At 43.6% G+C, this 19,021-nt stretch overlaps 1 protein-coding gene across 1 annotated transcript in view; it reads left to right on the top strand.

Moving 5' to 3' along the window:
• nbeal1 (neurobeachin-like 1) overlaps window positions 1-19,021 on the top strand; it is a 66,625-nt gene that overhangs the window by 31,619 nt on the left and 15,985 nt on the right. Inside the window, exons 16-30 of the mRNA XM_079996809.1 lie at window positions 6,068-6,377; window positions 6,618-6,703; window positions 7,328-7,417; window positions 7,613-7,781; window positions 8,051-8,184; window positions 8,811-8,970; window positions 9,667-9,769; window positions 11,422-11,581; window positions 12,087-12,245; window positions 12,831-12,990; window positions 13,544-13,632; window positions 13,974-14,573; window positions 14,657-14,832; window positions 16,154-16,442; window positions 17,663-17,971. Of these exons, the coding sequence (XP_079852935.1) occupies window positions 6,068-6,377; window positions 6,618-6,703; window positions 7,328-7,417; window positions 7,613-7,781; window positions 8,051-8,184; window positions 8,811-8,970; window positions 9,667-9,769; window positions 11,422-11,581; window positions 12,087-12,245; window positions 12,831-12,990; window positions 13,544-13,632; window positions 13,974-14,573; window positions 14,657-14,832; window positions 16,154-16,442; window positions 17,663-17,971 (2,994 nt within the window). The remainder of the gene's footprint in view (window positions 1-6,067; window positions 6,378-6,617; window positions 6,704-7,327; window positions 7,418-7,612; window positions 7,782-8,050; window positions 8,185-8,810; window positions 8,971-9,666; window positions 9,770-11,421; window positions 11,582-12,086; window positions 12,246-12,830; window positions 12,991-13,543; window positions 13,633-13,973; window positions 14,574-14,656; window positions 14,833-16,153; window positions 16,443-17,662; window positions 17,972-19,021) is intronic.

The raw sequence follows: 19,021 nt of genomic DNA, 5'->3' as shown, positions 1-19,021 counted from the left end.
GGCAATAGAGGTCCGTGTCTCTCAGGGTGTCTCAGATGAGTCCTCCATTCAAGAATGATACATGATATATCAGGGAAATACTTCCTAATCAAAAAATGAATGTTTATTTTTAATAACAGAGTTTAAAAATAAAAACAAAGTTAAAGTAAGTTGAGACACAAATACACTTCCTGGGAAGATTCCGGATTGAAATCGAGGGATTGTATCTGAATGCGCCCGAAGGCACGACTAAACTATTCTAAACTGAATAACAAAATAAAGAAGAGAATCACCTTGCCCACACCAACATCACTTAGCCACGATAGTTCCAAGTTTACTGATTCGCAGTCCCTGGATCACTGTAGCTCGGCTTCGATGGGTAGTCTCACCTGGGGCCAGGAAGAGTATCGTGGGTCCCACATACTGTTTGTCCAGAACAGCGAGGTGTAGCGAAGACTGTTCGCCGGGGCTGGTTGCATGGTAGGTCGTTGGTTCGTAGGCAGCGTCTGAGGATCCGGTGCTCGTTCAAAACTTTAAAACCGGAATCCCATTCATGTAAAATAAATCTTTAAATAAAAGAAGATAAGGTAAGCACTTAAATAGATCTTTGAAATGCAAGAAGAAAACAATACACATGTAAGTAAATCTTTGAAACCAGAAAGATAAACACATACAGGTGATACTGGTTTCAAAATACCTCTTCCCCGCCGCTAGGTGGCGGCATCGCCGCAGCCATCGGCACTGTTAATTGAGTCTGTAGTCTGGAGATGCTCGGGGGCAGCAGAGTGCTTGAATCCTGATGACATGTGCTCTACCTACAGCGAAGCTGCAGCTCCGCAATTACTTGAATCCAGTGTGAGCCAAATCTGAAAGTGAAATCGCAAATAGTGGGGTTTTATTCGTACAAGTATTTTAAAAATTATTAGTTTTCAAGATGGGAAAAAAAACATTTGAAAAATAGCGAACAATGGAGCTCCGCTGTAATGATGAGAAAGTGAAATAGGTACAGTCTCTACGGAGACAGGTCTTTATATTCTTCAATTTTATTATTTTACTCCTTAAAAATTTCACTTAGACCGTAGACGTGTCTTTTACGCCTGGGAAGGTACAATGACATCACTGCATAAAGCGAGGGGACAGGGTGAAGTAGAAAGGATGGTAATGGTTATTGTACGGGGCGAGCATCCACCCAGTCCGTCGAGCGTATATTTACTCATTTTTATACTCAAAGGCATATTTATTTATTTGCGTGCTGCATCCACATACAGTACATCCTCTTTGTTGGCTCAAGTGAATGAGCTTTGTCCGTGCATCGCTGCGTGCACTGCTGCTCCGTCTATCGCTCTCCGGAGTGGGGGCTGCGGACCGCTTTATCATGGCATGTGTGAAAAGGTGCAAGATGAAAATGTTCCTGAATGTAGCTGCAAGTGTAAATAATGAAAGGGCGGGGGGGGGGATCTGTCGTGCTGACATTAGGCGTGTTTGCTTTGAACAGTTCTGGGGACTCCCTGAGGCAAACTAGGTACTGGGGAGGTCCCCCAATAACTAAATACTTTCAAGGAATTTTTTTTTCTGGTTGTATTTGCACCGCATTCGAACTCTGAAGTGACGTCATCCAACCGGGTCTCAGCGTGAGTTCCGTAACATTCACTGATTTCACCTCATCAGTCTGCCAAAATCTGTTTCTGAACAATTTTCAGGCAAGAAATAAGCAATCCAGATGCTGGACCGTCACTCATATTCGATCTACAAGACGTCATTTAAACGTTCATTCTGACTTTCATAAGGCACCGTCTCGCATCAGGACAGCGCACAGGGATTACGGGGAACATGTTAATTCATTCAATAATCATCGGAAAATAAAAGAAATACCTCTACAATAAAAATATATATATTTTTTTATTGTTTTTAATTTTTTACTACTGCTGAGTGTACGTGGGCTGGTCCGCACCCAGAGCGATGCGACTCAATCTGGTGGACCAATCATCGTGCACTTAGGTCACTGATGGTTCCTCTTGTGTTTGTCCCTGCCCTGGAGTAGGAGCTAAAACTGTTCCTCAAAACTGAGTTTTAAGAACTAGTTACTGCAGTGCGGACACAAAAATAGGGACAGTTCCTCCAAAAAGTTGTTAGAACTATGTTAAGGTTCCTGGGTTGCAAAAACACCTATTCTCCTCTGGGCAGGTTCCGATCAAATGACCCTCTTTTCCCAAGGCATTTCAGATGTGGCAAAAATGGTGTAATGTTATTTTCAGTTCGGTTGCATTGTTTTTTAAAAACATAAAGACTTGTCTTCTAAACTAAAAAACGTGTTTAAGCTGAGGAGCTTTGCAACAGCAGGAAATCAATTTCATGGGGGAAATAAATCTGCCCAAACCTGGCTCGCTCCTTTCCTAACATTTCAGGCGTGATGAATGGGGCACATGGGAAATGATCATTGTTTTGGCAGGGTTCGAGGGAGAACAGGGACGAAAGTGTCACAGATGACGACCCCGCTTTCCACCAAACTGTTGACTTGATCCGTACTGTTCAGAAAGATCACCCCCACGCTGTTCCTTCTGGAAGCGATTTGGACAGAGGAGTAGACCACCCTCTGCCCCGCTGCCAAACCGCACTCCTCCATGAAGTGGCTGATTGTGAGCTAAACTAGAACAATGATCACAAACAACACAAAACGAACTAACAAAATAAACGATGCATTCATGAGGAACGCAGCAAAACAAAAGTAGAAAGAAAAGAAAGTTAGAAAAACCGGTGGGTACATACAACTTGTTTCAACTGTTGTGTTTTTAATCAAAAGACAAATTCAACACACACACCAAGTCAACAATAAATCAAGTTTATATTTATTTATTTTCTTACATCAGTTTTTATTTGGGTGGGCCCAGGCTCACCCACAGCTACGAGGCTGGTATTAATAATAATAATAATCCAGTCTGGGCTTGTAATAATATATAATAATAATTGTCATATATTAATACAAACAGGTACCAGGACTTGATCTGGAAAGTGAAACTTGAATAATAAACACACGCACGCACGCACGCACGCACGCACGCACGCACGCACGCACGCACGCACGCACGCACGCACACACACACACACACACACACAGTATCTAAATAACAGTTTGAGATTCTCATCTCGTTCCATACTGCGCTTTCACGGTATAATAATCATACTACCCAATATCATGATTTTCGGTATATCATGGTATCAGGTTTTATGTCTGTCTGTCTGTCTGGATATAAAAATATACATATTTTGAATATTTCGCATATTTTGGGGAGGGCATTTAAAGATTCAAGATTCCTTGGGCGTACCTTTGGTTTGCACATAATGGGCCATCGTTGTGTGATCTTAACAGGTCACACAGAGCCCAAACATATGCAAACACAACCCGCTGATGAAAAATTTAGTGAATCAGCCCTCTTTCACCGAGAGGTGAAAATTCTCATCCCCCCCCCAATAGAGGATGGGAATTCAAACGACTGAAACAACTCACGTCCTGTGTCCGTGCGGCAGCGAGCAGGGCGTTCGGCGACCTCCCCCCTCTGCCCCTGCGCATGCGTGTGTGCGTGTGTGCGTGTGTGCGTGTGTGCGTGTGTGCGTGTGTGTGTGTGTGTGTGTGTGTGTGTGTGTGTGTGTACGTGTGTGTGTGTGTACGTGTGTGTGTGTGTGTGTGTGCACATGCAAGATCCACGCTTCCTCAATTTCTCAATAATTTCTCCCTAACTTCTTTTATTTCTTCTATTTTCCAATTAATGACTGGAGAAACGTTATACTTTCCCTCTCTGTAGTATCTGACTCTGCTTTTACCCACGGAGAAGTTTGGTTGACCGCAGGTCCGAGCGGTCGGCAACATGGTGGCGCGTACCGTTAACGGTAAACATCGTTCCCTTTGTATAGATTATTTATTTCAACGCTGATAACGTGGTTTGAACCACTTTTAAAGCCCAAAGTTGCGTATTATAAGCAGACTTGGCAACTCTGGTGTGTACCTGCTCGTGCAAACTTTGAAATAATCATGACCAACCGCAGACTTTAGGGTCACATTTCAAAATTTGATATATTTCTTTTTCACATAGTATCAAAGTGTAGAATCAGAGCTTCAAAGCAAGGTATCGCTTGTGGGGATCAAGCACATCATTTGGAAGCTATGACTTACTAAAGATTAAAGTTTTGGAAAGTTCTGAGAAATCAGCCTTTAAAGATTTAGAAGCATTTCAGGACGTTTGCAGAACAAAACCGACATTTAGAAGCACAATTAGTGCTTTAAATGGTTACGTACGGATAATGAGATCATCTTGAATGTGTTTTTTCTGAAATAATGTTTGAATCATTAATTTATAAAAATATTGGAAAATGCACAATTCAAGTTAAAAGTTTTTTCATTCTCAGTTCATGCTCACTAAACTAGCATGACCCATCTATTATACCGTCACTTCTAAACATTCCTATTTCCTGCATTTACTGCTTTACAACAGTGATCTCGCGCAGGAAAACCTATCACCAGGACACAGCAATTCCCAATCGGCGAGGTCCTCCCAGCTTTTTTAATTCTGGGAATCACTTTTTCCTGGGAGCAGTGATTATCTGCGATATAATTGAGAGCGTCCGCCGCCCTCTTCTCCTAATCCATAACAACACGGATAGGATGTTTTCACAGAGAAGTGACATTTCTTGCTTCTGGTTGTTGTTTGTTGAAAACATTGCTAACGGAAGTGACGTCAGCGCTTCTATTTCGCGTCCTCTGAGGTGGCATCCACCCAACAGTTTTTCTTTATCACCTGAAGAAGACGGGGTGTAGTCATTCACAATTTCATTACACTTTATATGCTTATTTTATCAAAACGGCTTCACATTCTGACGTCATGTCACTGGGAACATGGAAGGATGGTCTTGATCTGCATGTTTGCATTAAAGGAACCGTAAGATCGCCGTGTGTGCAACAAGTTGTCTTTGAGTAACTCAGCTAATGCTGATGGAGCACATAGCCTCGACTTTTTAATATTTATCTTATATTTAGAAATCAAACCCCGTTTTGAAAATACGTTGAGAGATAGAAAACAACTTGAGGAACATTCATCTGATATAATCTCATTTTGGACTAAAAAAGGAATTTTCCAATGTTTTTCACACACAGCCAATGCCATATGCATATTAAAAATAAATCCTGAAATAAATAAACATGGAAATAACTATTTAACTGAGTAAATGTACGCCCGACAGACCGGGCGGAGGTGCACCCGGCGCAATAACCCGAAACACCCCATCCCCTTGCTTTATGCAGAATGACGTCATCTGACCTTTCCCGGGCGTAAAACGCACATGTACGGTCTTAAGTGGCATTTTTAAGTAAAAGAATAAAATTTAAGAATATGAAGACCTGTTTCCCTAGAGACTGGACATTCTGCGTCATTGCAGCAGAGCTTCACGGTTTAGATCAGACCCCTGTTTTTTCCGAAATGTTTCTTTTTCTTTTCTTCCCTTATAACAAATATTTTTTTGAAATATTATTCAATAATATACAACACAGTAATATATTCACACATGCAGGAACGGTTCCGGAACATTACTGGGAAAGACTCTGGACTGCTCATATGTGCCACCTGTCCTTCAGGAACTAGTCGTGGTTTTAATGTTGATGCTGATCAGTGTAAAGTTCAAGGATTCAAGGATTTTTCTTTATCTTTTACTATTTTCTACATTGTAGAATAATCGTGAAGACATGATAAATATGAAAAGACACATATGAAATGTAACCAAAGTAACTCACAAATCAAAAATGTGTGTGTGTGTGTGTGTGTGTGTGTGTGTGTGTGTGTGTGTGTGTGTGTGTGTGTGTGTGTGTGTGTGTGTGTGTGTGTGTGTGTGTGTGTGTGTATATATATATATATATATATATATATATATATATATATATATATATATATATATACACTATCATTGTGTAACAAAGCTGTAACGATATATATCGTGGCAGTATAGAAAATGTGACAATATGCAACGTGGTACTCAAAAATGCAACAGAATTTAATATTTAAAAATTCACATTATGTTAAAAATATTGTATCATCCCCCGCAGCCTTTCACTTCGTGCTGCATCGGCTCTGCAGGACACCGGACGACCACCCCTCCGCCATCTCAGATCCCCGATCCGCCCTTTTCGGCGGCAGTGGCCCCGTCAGGACGCTCCTCGCTAGGGGGCATCCTGTCGGCGCAGGGCTGGGGGGGCCTGCTGGGCAGCAAGCCAGAGTCTGTGACCAAGCTGATCTCAGCGGGAACCCAGGACAGCGAGTGGGGAAGCCCCACCTCGCTGCAGGGCCAGCTGGGCAGTGTCATGGTGTTCCACGAGCCCCTGCAGCCCGGCCACATCAAGGCCATCTGCAGTGCCGGTGAGTCCTAAAGGAAGGAGGAAGAGGAGAAGAAGAAGAGAGTCGAGCAGTGGTGGTCAACCTAGTTTTACTAGCATATGGCACTGCTAGTGCAAAGTGCCCCAAATGCAAAAGCTTAATGCTGTATTTAATGAACACATTTGACCAATTTTAATCTTCCAACATTATCTTCTAGTCCATTTTTTTAACCTCTATTTATATCTTTTTATTTGACTCTGTCTCTTTCTGCCACACCTGCAGGTCCAAACTGCATCTCTCCGTTCAAAACTCAGGAGGCGGAGCTCGGCGACCTCTCCACCAAACTGCTGCTGCACTACTCCCCCAAGGTGATTGGTTCTGAGCCTCTGTCGACCTCTTGTGGAAACAATCAGTCGTGGAACAAGATGCGATGAAATGTGCCGTTAGCTTGTGTCTGTCTCATGTGCAAGGACACTTTCTGGGTTGTTGGAAAATGTACGACATATTACTGTAGGAGGCACATCTGCGTTAGCTTCCTTGAGACAACACTGGGGGGTTCCTTTTGCCTCGAATATCCCGTAACACCTTGCGACTCAAGCAAAGGACAAAGTGGCCCTTGGATCTTGGATTTTATTGGTTTTGACTCAAAATTTACTTTGAAATGACAAATTAAGTCCCCAAAAGGTCATCCACAGTTCCACGTGAAGGTTCTGGTTGAGAACACAATCGTAGCACTGACAGTCTATTTAGAAAGGATTTAATTCATGGCACCTTTTCCCAAAGCAGCTACTGATAAAGGAACATTTGCAAAAGTTAAAAAGATGATAGGAAGTGTCCTTGCAGATGAAGCGCGGCCTTTCTCTAAGCTTTAGAACGTCTCTACAGACTTGTTATTCCAACTCTTTCGGTTCGATGGCTCAGTTTGCATCGGAGGAAGTATCTCGATTTAAACAAGGCAAGTTGTTGGCTTAAAATATTTTGGTCTCCAACAGGCTTGTAGGAAGCCCATCTGCCTGGATCTGTCTCCCAACATGCTGCATGGACGCCTGACTGGCAACAAGGTGGTTAACTGGGACATCAAGGTACCTGTACTGCTACCGTTTGATTAAAGATTCTGCAAACATCTTGTCAGTCTTGGCAACCACTTTCAAAAGTTAGTGTTGCGACCTGATGTGTTTGTAACAATTGGGAACTGTGGTGTCACTATACGGTTCTCTAATAAATACCATAAATAGCAGTTTTGCTGATGGTTTGTTGTCGTAACTCCACCGTTTCAGGACATGATCAACAGTGTGGGCGGCCTGCCCGTGCTGTTCCCCCTCCTGGAGCAGCTAACCCTGCTGGGACCCGACCAGCCCGGCGTCGACACGGCCACGTTCATCACACCAGATGTGGTCACACCAGCCGACGGTGACTGGGTCATCCTGCCGTCCAACAGGGCCTCAGGTGGGTTTTTTTACATTTTTATATATATATTATTATATTATATGTATTTATTTTTGGAATGCGGTTCCAAAAAAAAAAATCAAATCAAAAAGTATCGAAGTAATTGATAGAATTTTTGGTAGGGATAGAATATGGGTATTACTAACCTTTTTTTTTTTTTTTTTTTTTTTAGTTTTCTTTTTTTTTACAGGCGGTAATCACTTTTTTATGCTATAAGCATGCTTATTATATGGTTATTATTATTAACTTTTTTCTTTTATCTTCCTCAGAGGCACGGCTAGAGAAGAACCTGGTGGCCACCTTCCTGTTGGTGCTGAAGCACTTCCTGCAGAGACATCCCATTAACCAGGAGACGCTGCTGCATTCCCACAGCGTGGCCACACTGGGAGCCCTGCTGCAGAAGGTTCTCTTCTCCTTTTCTCTCTCTATATGCCTGTCTCTGTCCGTCCCTCTATCAAATCAAATTCAAAGTGCTTTATTGGCATGAAAGTCATTAAAGAAATATTGCCAAAGCACCTAAAACAAACAACCAAACAAAATGAAACTAGACAAGCTTAGCTCATCTTTATTAGTCACTGCACACACCACAACACATGCCAGGGGGGGTGGGCAGCTTACAGTGCCTGGGGACCAACTTCAGTGTCCATCGCTGGTCAGACGATGTTTCTTCTGCATGTTTTTTGGTGGGGGTTCTTATATGGAGGAAACCTGAGCACACAGAGAACATGCAAACTCCACACAGAAAGGCCCCCAATCAGGAGATAACCCTCCCCCCAGAGCACAGTGCCAATAGCGAACCCTGTACCTTCCTGCTGTGAGGCAGCAGTTTAATACACTGTGCCACCGTGCCACCCCAAAGCCAAACAAACAACAAACAATGGAGTAAAAAGATACATTATACAACATATAATGCACCAATCCTTACCACAAGAAATTCCTTTATATTCCTCTTTATATATCGAAAAGTTCTGCAAGAAAATAAAAACTTGCCTTAAATTGGATGTAAACTGGAACTTTGCACCCTTTCAGCTACCGGCGGGCTGTGTGGACGTGAGTGTGCTGGTGGCGGTGCAGCTTTTGGTGGAGCAGGTGACCTACGAGAAGAACCAGGTGCTGCTGCAGCAGCTCCACACCCACCTGCTGTTCAACTTTAGCATCTGGAACCAGGGAGACTTCCCCCTGCGCATCGGTGAGACCACCTGTCTGCGTCCGTCTGTCCGTCCATCTGTCCCTGCATCCGGACTCAGCTTGAAATGGGTTTGAACGATAGAGAGATAAATAGATAGAGAAAGATTACCGATAGAAGGTTACAGAGACAGCAAGAACGGATGGAGAAGAAAATATTTGTTTTGCAGTGTCCTAGCAGCTCACATCAAAAATAGGCAATAATATTAATAAAGAAATGAGAGTAAAAATAGAAAAGGAAATGCATGCATTATGCAATAAACCCAAGAATTGGGAAAACATTTTTTTGACATTATACAATAGACCGACAAATTTACTAGAAGCCGAGAAAAATTAAAAGTATATAATATACATAAAGATTTACAATAAAAATAAACCTAACGATGATCTATAAACCTTTAAAACAATTAATGAATTAATACAAATTTGGCAAAAATACAATAAACCTAGAATCAACGTAATGATTAAACCTAAACATTTACAATAAACCTGAAAAATAAACAAGAAAAAATTGGCAATAGACACATTACTATACTATACAATACAACGTTAAGTTTCAACCAAAAATGTAAGTATCTTCCAATCAGCCCAGGTGACATGAGGTGTAAGTGTTTTGCCCGCGTGTTTGTGTGTGCACGCTGTTTTAGCTGTTGCCGGCTCTTAACGTCGCTGTCATTATGTTCTCTGTCTGGCGATGAAGGTCACATCCAGTACATGTCCACCGTCATCAAGGACAACAGAAAGCAGTTCCGCAAGAAATACGGAGTTCAGTTCCTGCTGGACACCATGCGGCTCTATTATGGGTGAGATGCAGTTACCCAGAGTCCCCTATTTTGTGATCCTTATTGCTGGTCCAATATGTTGGTTTTTTTTTTCCATAAAATGTCTTTAAATTAAATTTTACATATAGAGATATCTTAAATGTAATTGAATACTGAATTGATGAGGTCTTAATTTCAGCATATTCTCAGATTTTTATGTATCTGTGGGAGACTCGCAAATTGTCCTGTGACAAGCGCCTTCCTCCCAGTTTTCCTTAGTTTTCCTTGAATTAGGTCTAGCACCCCCGGGGTCTCCTGCCAAAGATGTGTTCAAGGGGAGAAAATCCCATGGACCACAAACAACAGAGGGTCCAACCATTTATCCCAATTACGGCTATCGTCGTGCACAAACTTACAAACCATGTTCTTCAGCTTCTTATTGAACCGTAAATTCCCGAACTGTACGTGACATAAAGGAAGTGCTCTAGTCGGTCAGAATTTCATTCGGAATCCCGATGAGGGAGATCACTGGAAACAGTGCCTGCGCCACACTTTTGGCCGCAATACTGCACCATGGCGATGTCTCGTGGTACTGGGTTGCGTTGTCCACTAGGACTAACACAAACCGATACCCACAAGCACTGCGGTCTAACAGCCCGCCGAGGTCCCTACTGAGCCTTTGGAACGGTGCCTCGACTACAGGGAGGGGCCTCAACGGCCCGTTTGGTGTAGCGGGAGAGTTGACTAATTGGCACTCGGGACATGCAGCGCACCACTTACACACATCTGCCCAAATTCCCGGCCCATACAAGTGGGCCATTATCCGCTGCAGTGTTTTATCATGTCCGAGATGACTGGCCATCAGGTTATGGTGAGGCAACTTTTTGGAACCAACAACTGGGTTATTTCCTCCTTTTTTAAGTACACAATATCATTTGAGCTAGTTTTAGTTTTTTTTCGGTCTAGTTTTAACTAAAATATTTTGTCACACCAAGTTTTAGTTTAGTTTTGGTTAACTGTACATGGATGCAAACACATGTATGATGAAAAAAGGTCTGAAATATAGTTATACTTCCGAGCCTGTGAAGGCAGCATCGCTTTGGAGTGCTTTCAACCGTATACAAGAGCCATGCCTGCGTCTTAGTGCTAACATAATATCAGAGAATGAGTGAATCTATGATTCACACAAGTCACCCAAATTTACGTGGGGAAAAAAAGCAAGTTGCATCCTAGCTCTACTGCTGTGCACTGGTGCCTGTGCCCACGTGAGTAAACGCACATGCAGTGTTCTGGTTCCGACTAACAACAGCAAATTTATTTATTTTGGGGTGCATGTTTTGTGGTTTGCTGTCCCTATTTTTTATGTTAAAAAGTGGTTGCCAAAGGGGTCAACAAGAGGCCACAGGTTGCCAATTGACTCAATCTGATTGCAGAGGGCAACTGTTACTGTCGCGCCTTATGTCCGGCTAGTATGAGCTAAATAATGGTGTTTTTTTCTGTGAATCATGCAAAGCTGCTCTACTGGAGTCCCAGCATAAAAAATATAGAGATATATATATATAGAGAATATAGATTTTTAAAGGTATAAAATTGAAGTCTCTGATACCTGAAAGCTGATACTCTGATACCCTGGCGCCCCAGTTTCATCAAAGCTTTCTCCTAGTTATCAACAAAATTAAATTGTGGTCTTCCAGGAAGAGCAGCTATAAAGACAGCGACCTCAGTGAAGACGATGTCCGGACCATCCGCGCCTCCCTCTGCGGGCTGCTCAAGTACTATATCAGCAAGGGCATGTCCCAGGAGGAGATGCACAGCATTCTGGGATACATTGCCGCCATCGGAGGGGAAGAGCAGGTGAGAGGAGGGCCATTATATTGGAAAAACTGAATTGATCCTCCGAGTAGTGATGCTGAGTTGCTTCCCCTTTGGTTAAAAGTGTGCCATTATTTCCTCATTTGGTATTGAACTGCTATCACAACGAACTAACTTCAATAGCAATTGTCGCAGTAGTAACTGCACTGCTTATTTTGCGTTATTTGTCCCGTTTAATCATTTTGACAGTTCCTCCTCTGGCAGGGTATCCGTGGGTCATTGAAAAGTATCAAAAAGGATCAATTAACCTATTGTAAGGCCTCATATTAATTAGAAAAATCTGTAATGAAAATGTAATGGGTATTTAATTGTTTGCTTCTAATACAAAAAAGCCCTATGTATTAATACAGAAAAGGGAAATTGAGGCTGTTGTTAATCCCCCTTAAAGAAAAAGTCAGTCGTCTCTAAATACCTCCCCATCCTTCACACGGACATGTTATGTCACCATTAATCCACAAAATTGTTTGTGTGTATGGTTGCACTGTAGCTGTGCACGCTGATGGAGCTGGTGATCAGCCTCCTGCAGAGCAGCCCGTCCAGGGAGCAGCTCGCCCTGCTGCTGTTTGAACCCGGAGCTGCCGACTCCTGCTACGCCTTGCTGATCAACAACAAGCACTCTGACCGCCTCCGGGAGCTCGTCTTCAAGGTGGGTGGAGGGTAGTTTATCTTCATATTTTGATAAACAATTTTGTTGTGTAAATCCAAGTGAGATTATTGCTGTTTCCATTGTTAGTGGCAGGGTCTGCCTTTCCCGGCAAAAAAACAAATTAAGTGAAGGGCAGCCGTGGTGAATTTGCATTAAGCAGCAGAGTTAGGTGTGGTTGGTAAACTATGGATATGGATGAACATTCACCGAAAAGGTGCAGTGGAATGGAATTTCAAAAGGAAATCTGGGACGCAAGACGCATAAGAATCTGTTTATTTGTCATAATATAGCATAATAAAAGCTTAACTCTGGGGGGGGGGGAAGCTAAACATACAAAAAACTCTCCCCCAAAAAGGAACAGGAATAGCCAGATATATAAATTACAGATAATATGCACATGCGATTCTATACACAGGATGAATTATTGCAGTGATGCAAGGATTTGCACTTTAAAAGTCCCATGGAAGTATAAGTGACGTTTTCATTCTTGCATTTAATTTACTAATTTAATTTAACTCTCTGATCTGAAAACTTGTTTTAATCGTATTTATTTATCGATCTATTTATTGACTTATGTAACGGCAGCTGTTTGAGCGCATGCTGCGATGCGACCGTGTCTACGAGAGGAACAAGCAGCGGCTGCGCCTGCGGGAGGCCGGCTACTCGGGCCTGTCGCTGCTCTTCTCCGACATCCACGTCACCCACAGCCTGGTGCGCTGCCTCCTCAACCAGGTGCTCCACACAGGTCAGTTTCTTTTTTTTTTTGTATTTTTTTTTTAAGCTAAATATGTTTTTGTAATAAATTATTAACTTTTATTTGTAATTGGCTTCTACCAAACCCTAAATGAAACCAAACTATCAACCTAACATGAGATGCAGAGATGCGTTTGGATTGACCAATTCTATGTGTCTGCACTAGGTCAATTGTCAGAACTTTATAAATTATGTTCAGTCGTGTGAGCTGTCGTCAAGCTAAGAGTCAGGATGCCATTATTATTCAATATATTGTCAACAGAGGGGAGAAGACTTTAAGTATTAGGCTTAATTGAATCATGGTGACACACACACACATACACACACACGGACACACATCCACAGTTTAAGAGTAAATGATTATCCACTGATAATCATTGATTTACCACTGACTTAAAGTACTGCTCAGTAGAGGATCAGTGAAGGAAACAGTGCTCATGGTTAACATATTGAAGCCCAAATTGTCATTTGTTCATGGCTTCAAGCAAATTAAAGCGTCTGTCTGTCTGTCTGTCTGTCTGTACATATGGGCGTGGGTGGGGCAGATAACGTGGTGAACTACAAGGACCTGATGGCTCTGGTTCAGCTCACTCACCGGGCTGGACCCAGTATACGCCTCATTGTCTGCAAGAGGGTGAGGAATTCCCCAAAAATGAATGTGTGAATTAGGGAAAAATATATATTTTTAAATTAACCAATGAAGTAATAGATGAATGTGGAAATTTTAATTACACATGTGTCATTTAAATGTATAAATAGATTTGTCTATGTATAAATAATGTATAAATAGCTTTATTTAAATGTTTTTAATTACAAGTGAGAAGACTTCAGTCAGTTGAGTCTCCCTTCAATCAATAATGGTAAAATAATTTATAGGATTAAAAAAAAAATAGGTTAGATACGAATGAAAGCAACAAAGAATGACTAAATAAACATGACAAAACATTGAAATATGAATGTGTGCATGGTGACCAGGTGCACCAGCTGCTGCAGTCCCAGCCAGACGCAGCTCTCCAGATCTCCCGGCAGCAGTGCTGGCAGGACACCCTGATCAAGCTCTTCGTCCGGGGCAGTGACACCCTCAGCACCTGCAGCTTTGACCTGGGTCCTGGTCTGACCCCGGGCTCGAACCGCTCCAACCGCCTAGAGCCGCCGCTGGAGCGCCGGTGCCGGTCGGGAAGCTCGGGCCGCCCGGACCGGGGAGAGCGTCCAGACCGGGGCGAGCGTCCAGACGAGGACCGCCTCAGTGTGGGCGATGCCCGCTCTGTGGACAGCCTGGAGAACGGGGACGCCGCATCGCTGCTGGACACCCCATCCTCCTCCACCTCCAAGCAATGGCCGGCGGGCCGCTCAGGTGGCCTCACCCTGGACCTGTCCCACCTCCAGGCCTATGAGGGCGGGGAGAGCGGGAGCCAGACGCCGGCCAGCGCTCCCAGCACGCCGTCGCCCCTGGAGACGACAAAACCCTTCCCCGGCAGCGGAGGAGGCGAACGGGAAGCCACGCCCTCCCTGAGCGAGGACAGCTTCCTGTTCAGCGACAGCATCTCCCTGGGGGAGTCCTTCAACAGCTCAGAGGTGAGGGGAAATTAATCACCTATCGTTGTGAATGCTAACATCAAATCAGAAATCCGCAGTTGATTAACATTGTATCCCCCCAGCGGGCGGAGGAGGAGCTGTGCTCCATGCTGCTGGACATCGTGCTGAGCGTGATGTGGCGCGGCGTGGAGGGCTCGGATGATGCCGCCTGGCTGGAGCGTGGGCAGGTGTTCTCGGCCCTCGCCAAGCTGGGAACTGCCAACGAACTGCTGCTGCCCGTGGACCACATCAAGCTCAGGTCAGGACCCAGACCCCTCTTCCATCATCCAATCCACAAGACTCTCCCAGTCCCAGAATTCATTTGAAACTGCAAAGATTATTCAGCAGAATTTAATCAAATCATAAAAGGCGTATACAGCAATATTCTGACGCAGTACATTGAATGGCCGTTTCTCTAAAAAGTGCCAGCTCAAAGAATTCAGTCTGATGAATTGAATCAGATATGAGATGTTTTTTGTCTTCCTATTTAAAACTAAAGGAATTTCGATATGAACTTTGAAATTTATGAGTTAACCATTTCATGTTGTTCAACTCTTCCCTATTATTGCAGGTGCTTGGTAGTGCTTGACTTTACAAAAGGAACAATTTCATAATATTTTATTCACCGGTTGTGCAAATTCACCATTATATCAGCGGGGGTTCCTTAATGTTATTGATGGATGCCACTGTTACGTCTTAAGACTGCTGAGACTTCCGCACTGGAAATACCCCTCACACTCAGACCTGTCAATCTCTGCTCAATCCCCCTGAACTACCCCACCTATATCCCCAAACTGTTTTCATTTTAGTTTTAGCAAGCACGGGCAAACATTCAGTGACAAAACAACTGTGTGCAAGACCCGTCTGCTTCCAAGGCTAAAAAGCCTTGTGGAGGAAGAGCATCATGTCATGTTTGTGTAGTTGGTGTTGGTGTCATTTCTACAGCTTCCTTTAGGGTGCGCTATTTAACACTATTTGTCCAATGTTACTGACCAACGGCTTTATCTTATTCAAGTACTGGAAAATGTCTTTGAAAGTTCTTAAATGTCCTTTGAAATTGTCTGTGAACCTAATCTGTTGCATTAAAGGGGACCTATTATGCTTTTGCTTATTTTTTGTCATATTCTGTATATATAATGTTGATGTTCACTCGACGTGGCCAAACTGTCAAATAATGATGTCAACTGATGACAAAGTAATCGCTGTGAACAAAACGCTGAGGCTTCCAACCGCTCTGAATGCTCGTTTTTTTTCTACTTTCAGCAATAGCTGATCGGCTCGTCCACCGTGCGTTTCTCCAAATGAAACCAATAAAATTAGCCGAAAAAGAACCAGGAAGTTGTGCTCAAACCCCATTGTCTCACAGAACTCGTTGCCACAATGTGGCTCCTCCCAAACGAGCGTCAGGAACACAATGGATTTAGAGGCATGTTAGAATGGCTCTAATGCATAATCAGTGGTATTTTCAGCAAAAAACTTCAATAGGTTTTGGGGACCTCAGAGACCTATGTTAACTTGTGTAAAAAGGAGCATAATAGGTCGACTTTAAAATCCTGTGAACCTCCTCCTCTCGCCCCCAGCCTGATGGAGCGCATGCTGGAGTGGGCGGTGGGTGACAACCGCGAGGCATCTGCCGCCACACTGCCCCAGCACACGGAGAACGCCGTGCGGCTTCTGCATGTGGTGCAGGACTTCCTGCAGGCCGAGGGCCTGGTCAACCCGGCACTGTGGACGGAGAAGGTTCTGGAGGAGACAGTGACCCTCATGGACAGTCTGATGGTGTGGTACGCCTCAGGGGCCCAGTGGCTGCAGCTGTCCCAGGTGGGCCTGCGCCTGCTGCTGGGCTTCATGGCCCAGGAGGACCCCCAGGTGAGAGCTCAGAACTCTAACGCTGTTTAAAAGCATACTGTATGTATTAAAGGGATAATAGTTCAGATGATAAGGTCAATTCCAACATATTCTGTCTTTATGAAAAAACATGTTAAAAATGTTTCAATACAGCTACATTCTGAAATATTTTTGACTGTACTTCCACATGGCTGCAGTGGAATACACTACCATGTATTGCAGACCCTGTTTAGTCGTGTTGGGCACATATTACAGTTTTCTGAAGTTCCATAATACTCATTGTTTTATATCGACACCAATTCCAAATTCCCAATTCTTCAATCTCAAATGTTAGACCAGTTGAACATATTTGAATCGAACAGTTTTTGGTACTTCAATGCAAATATTGAACTATTCGGGGGGGGGGGCACGGAGGGACTAGGGTTGGGTTACGAAACCAGATAAACACTGGAGATATGTAGATAAGCGCAAGGGGGGCGGGGCGCCTGGCTCACACACACACGCACGAGGAGACGAGGTCGCCGATTGCGCCCTAATCCCCCCCTCTCCATGAGTAATGTGCAGAAAATAAAGCAGTGTTACAAAGTGTTTGTTTTTCTCGGTTTTTCTCTCAAAAACGAACTAAAAAAACAATAAGTTCCAATAAAGTACCGGATCTATAAGCAGTATCGGTAAGAGTAGTAGTACCGTTAAAATCGTAACGATACCCATCCCTACTTGTACCCCATTCCTTGGTGCTCTGTCCCCGTTCCCCCAAATGAAACAGCTAAAAACGGTGTGTAGGCACAGCTCTCCATCATCGGGGAGCACAGAGAGAAGTGTTCGTGTCTGTGTCCCACCGCAGATGATTCACAAATATAAAAATATATTAATGATTGCCCTTTTTAATATTTTTTCCTCATTGAAATGTTATCCCTGTGCATTTTTGTTACTGTCTATCTGTTTTATCCGGTTATTGTAATGCATACTGATTCACATAAAAAAAAAAGACTGCTCAAATTGAAGAATCTCAGTCGGCTGAAAGGTTTCCGACTGATAATTCATTATCAAGTGACTTGGGGGTTGCCAGGTATGAACTGCAATTACTTTCAACAAAACTCCGCTAACAGATCTGGCAACCCTTACAGCACCGATGAATTCAGTTTGACGGGGGGCTTCACAGCTGATAATCAAAAGCTGATCTTTTGGATATTGGGATTTGGATTGAAAGCGGCTTGCACTCACTCCTCTCCCTCCTGCAGGTGTGCTCCATGGCCACAGCCAAGCTGAACGGCATCCTGCAGACCAAGGCGGTGGAGAGCCAGGACGAGGCGTGCTACCTGCTGGGCAAGGTGGAGGGCATCCTGTGCCGGGCGCTGCGGCAGCAAGCCGACGACACCTACTCGTACCTGGTGCCGCTGGTGCGCACGCTGCTGTCCAAGGTGCACCGGCTGCTCTACATGGAGCTGCACCTGCCGCAGCTGCCCGACACCAACGGCAGCCCATCCTTCTTCGAGGACTTCCAGCTCTACTGCAAGTCGCCTGAGTGGCGCGTCTACCTTGACAAATATGTGAGTATTTTGTTGTTTGTTTTATTTCCTTTTGTCTGCCCATCAACCCCTAGTGTTACAACTTTTCTCTTACATCTTTTATTGTCTGTGACGTGTTTCCATATATGCATACACATACAGTACATACAAAGTGTTTTTGGGAAAGCCCCGGCCCGGCCTTGGGGTACAAATTTGGCTCCCACCAGTTATCTGTTCATAGCAACAACCTTGCTTCTAAACAGTTTTGAATAACAGTGATATCAGTAATATCATTTTATTTACAGTAAAACTACTCTTGTGACTCTTAAGCCTGCTTTGTTGTCGCTGCAGCCGTAGTGTCGTTTAGTGGCCGCGCCATAAATGACATCATTGCAGCCGCACAGCGATTTAGTGTGAGGCCGCGCACCTCCCAGTTTTTGAAACTTCGCGCTGTGCGCTTCAGGTAGTCCAAGATGGACGCGTTCTGAAGGATGGTTTGTTAAAAAGGTTGTGCGAAGAGATCAGCGGGTACAGGCATTTGACATGCGTGACCACAAAAATAACCAGATGACCACTGCCTCTGTCGAAAAATGTGCACAATTTTAATACCTCGGGACTTCTTTGTAGTGTTTACAAAGACAATTTGCGCAAAATCAAGACTATAATATATAAAATACCCTGCACTGACTACAATAGATATACATACATTTAACACTTTATATTTTAATTTTACTGCTCTTTTCTAGTTATTCAGATCCTGCCCTCAGGACTTCTTCATAATAGTTACAGCAGTTCTTTCAGTTTTCCCCAGGTGGTTTATACACATTGCCCCCTGTCTTTCAGGAGAATATTGCCACGGCGTCTACACGGCCGTCAACTACAAATGCTCGTGCTCTCTGGTAGTGAGACGCCATGAGCTGCACGGTTTGAGCTGCACGGCTCACTTGTGGCGACTATTAAGCAGGTTTTAAGTGCTCATTGCAGAAGTGCAAGAGTCTGGAGGGGGGGGCATGATTAAATGTTTGCAACCACATAAATTTTTCCAAATTTGTTTGACCTTTGATGGGAGAAAAAAAAAACTTGAATAGGTTT

Source organism: Zeus faber (assembly GCF_960531495.2).
Source record: "Zeus faber genome assembly, chromosome: 2".
Lineage (NCBI taxonomy): Eukaryota > Metazoa > Chordata > Actinopteri > Zeiformes > Zeidae > Zeus > Zeus faber.
This window is presented reverse-complemented; position numbering and strand designations above follow the sequence as displayed.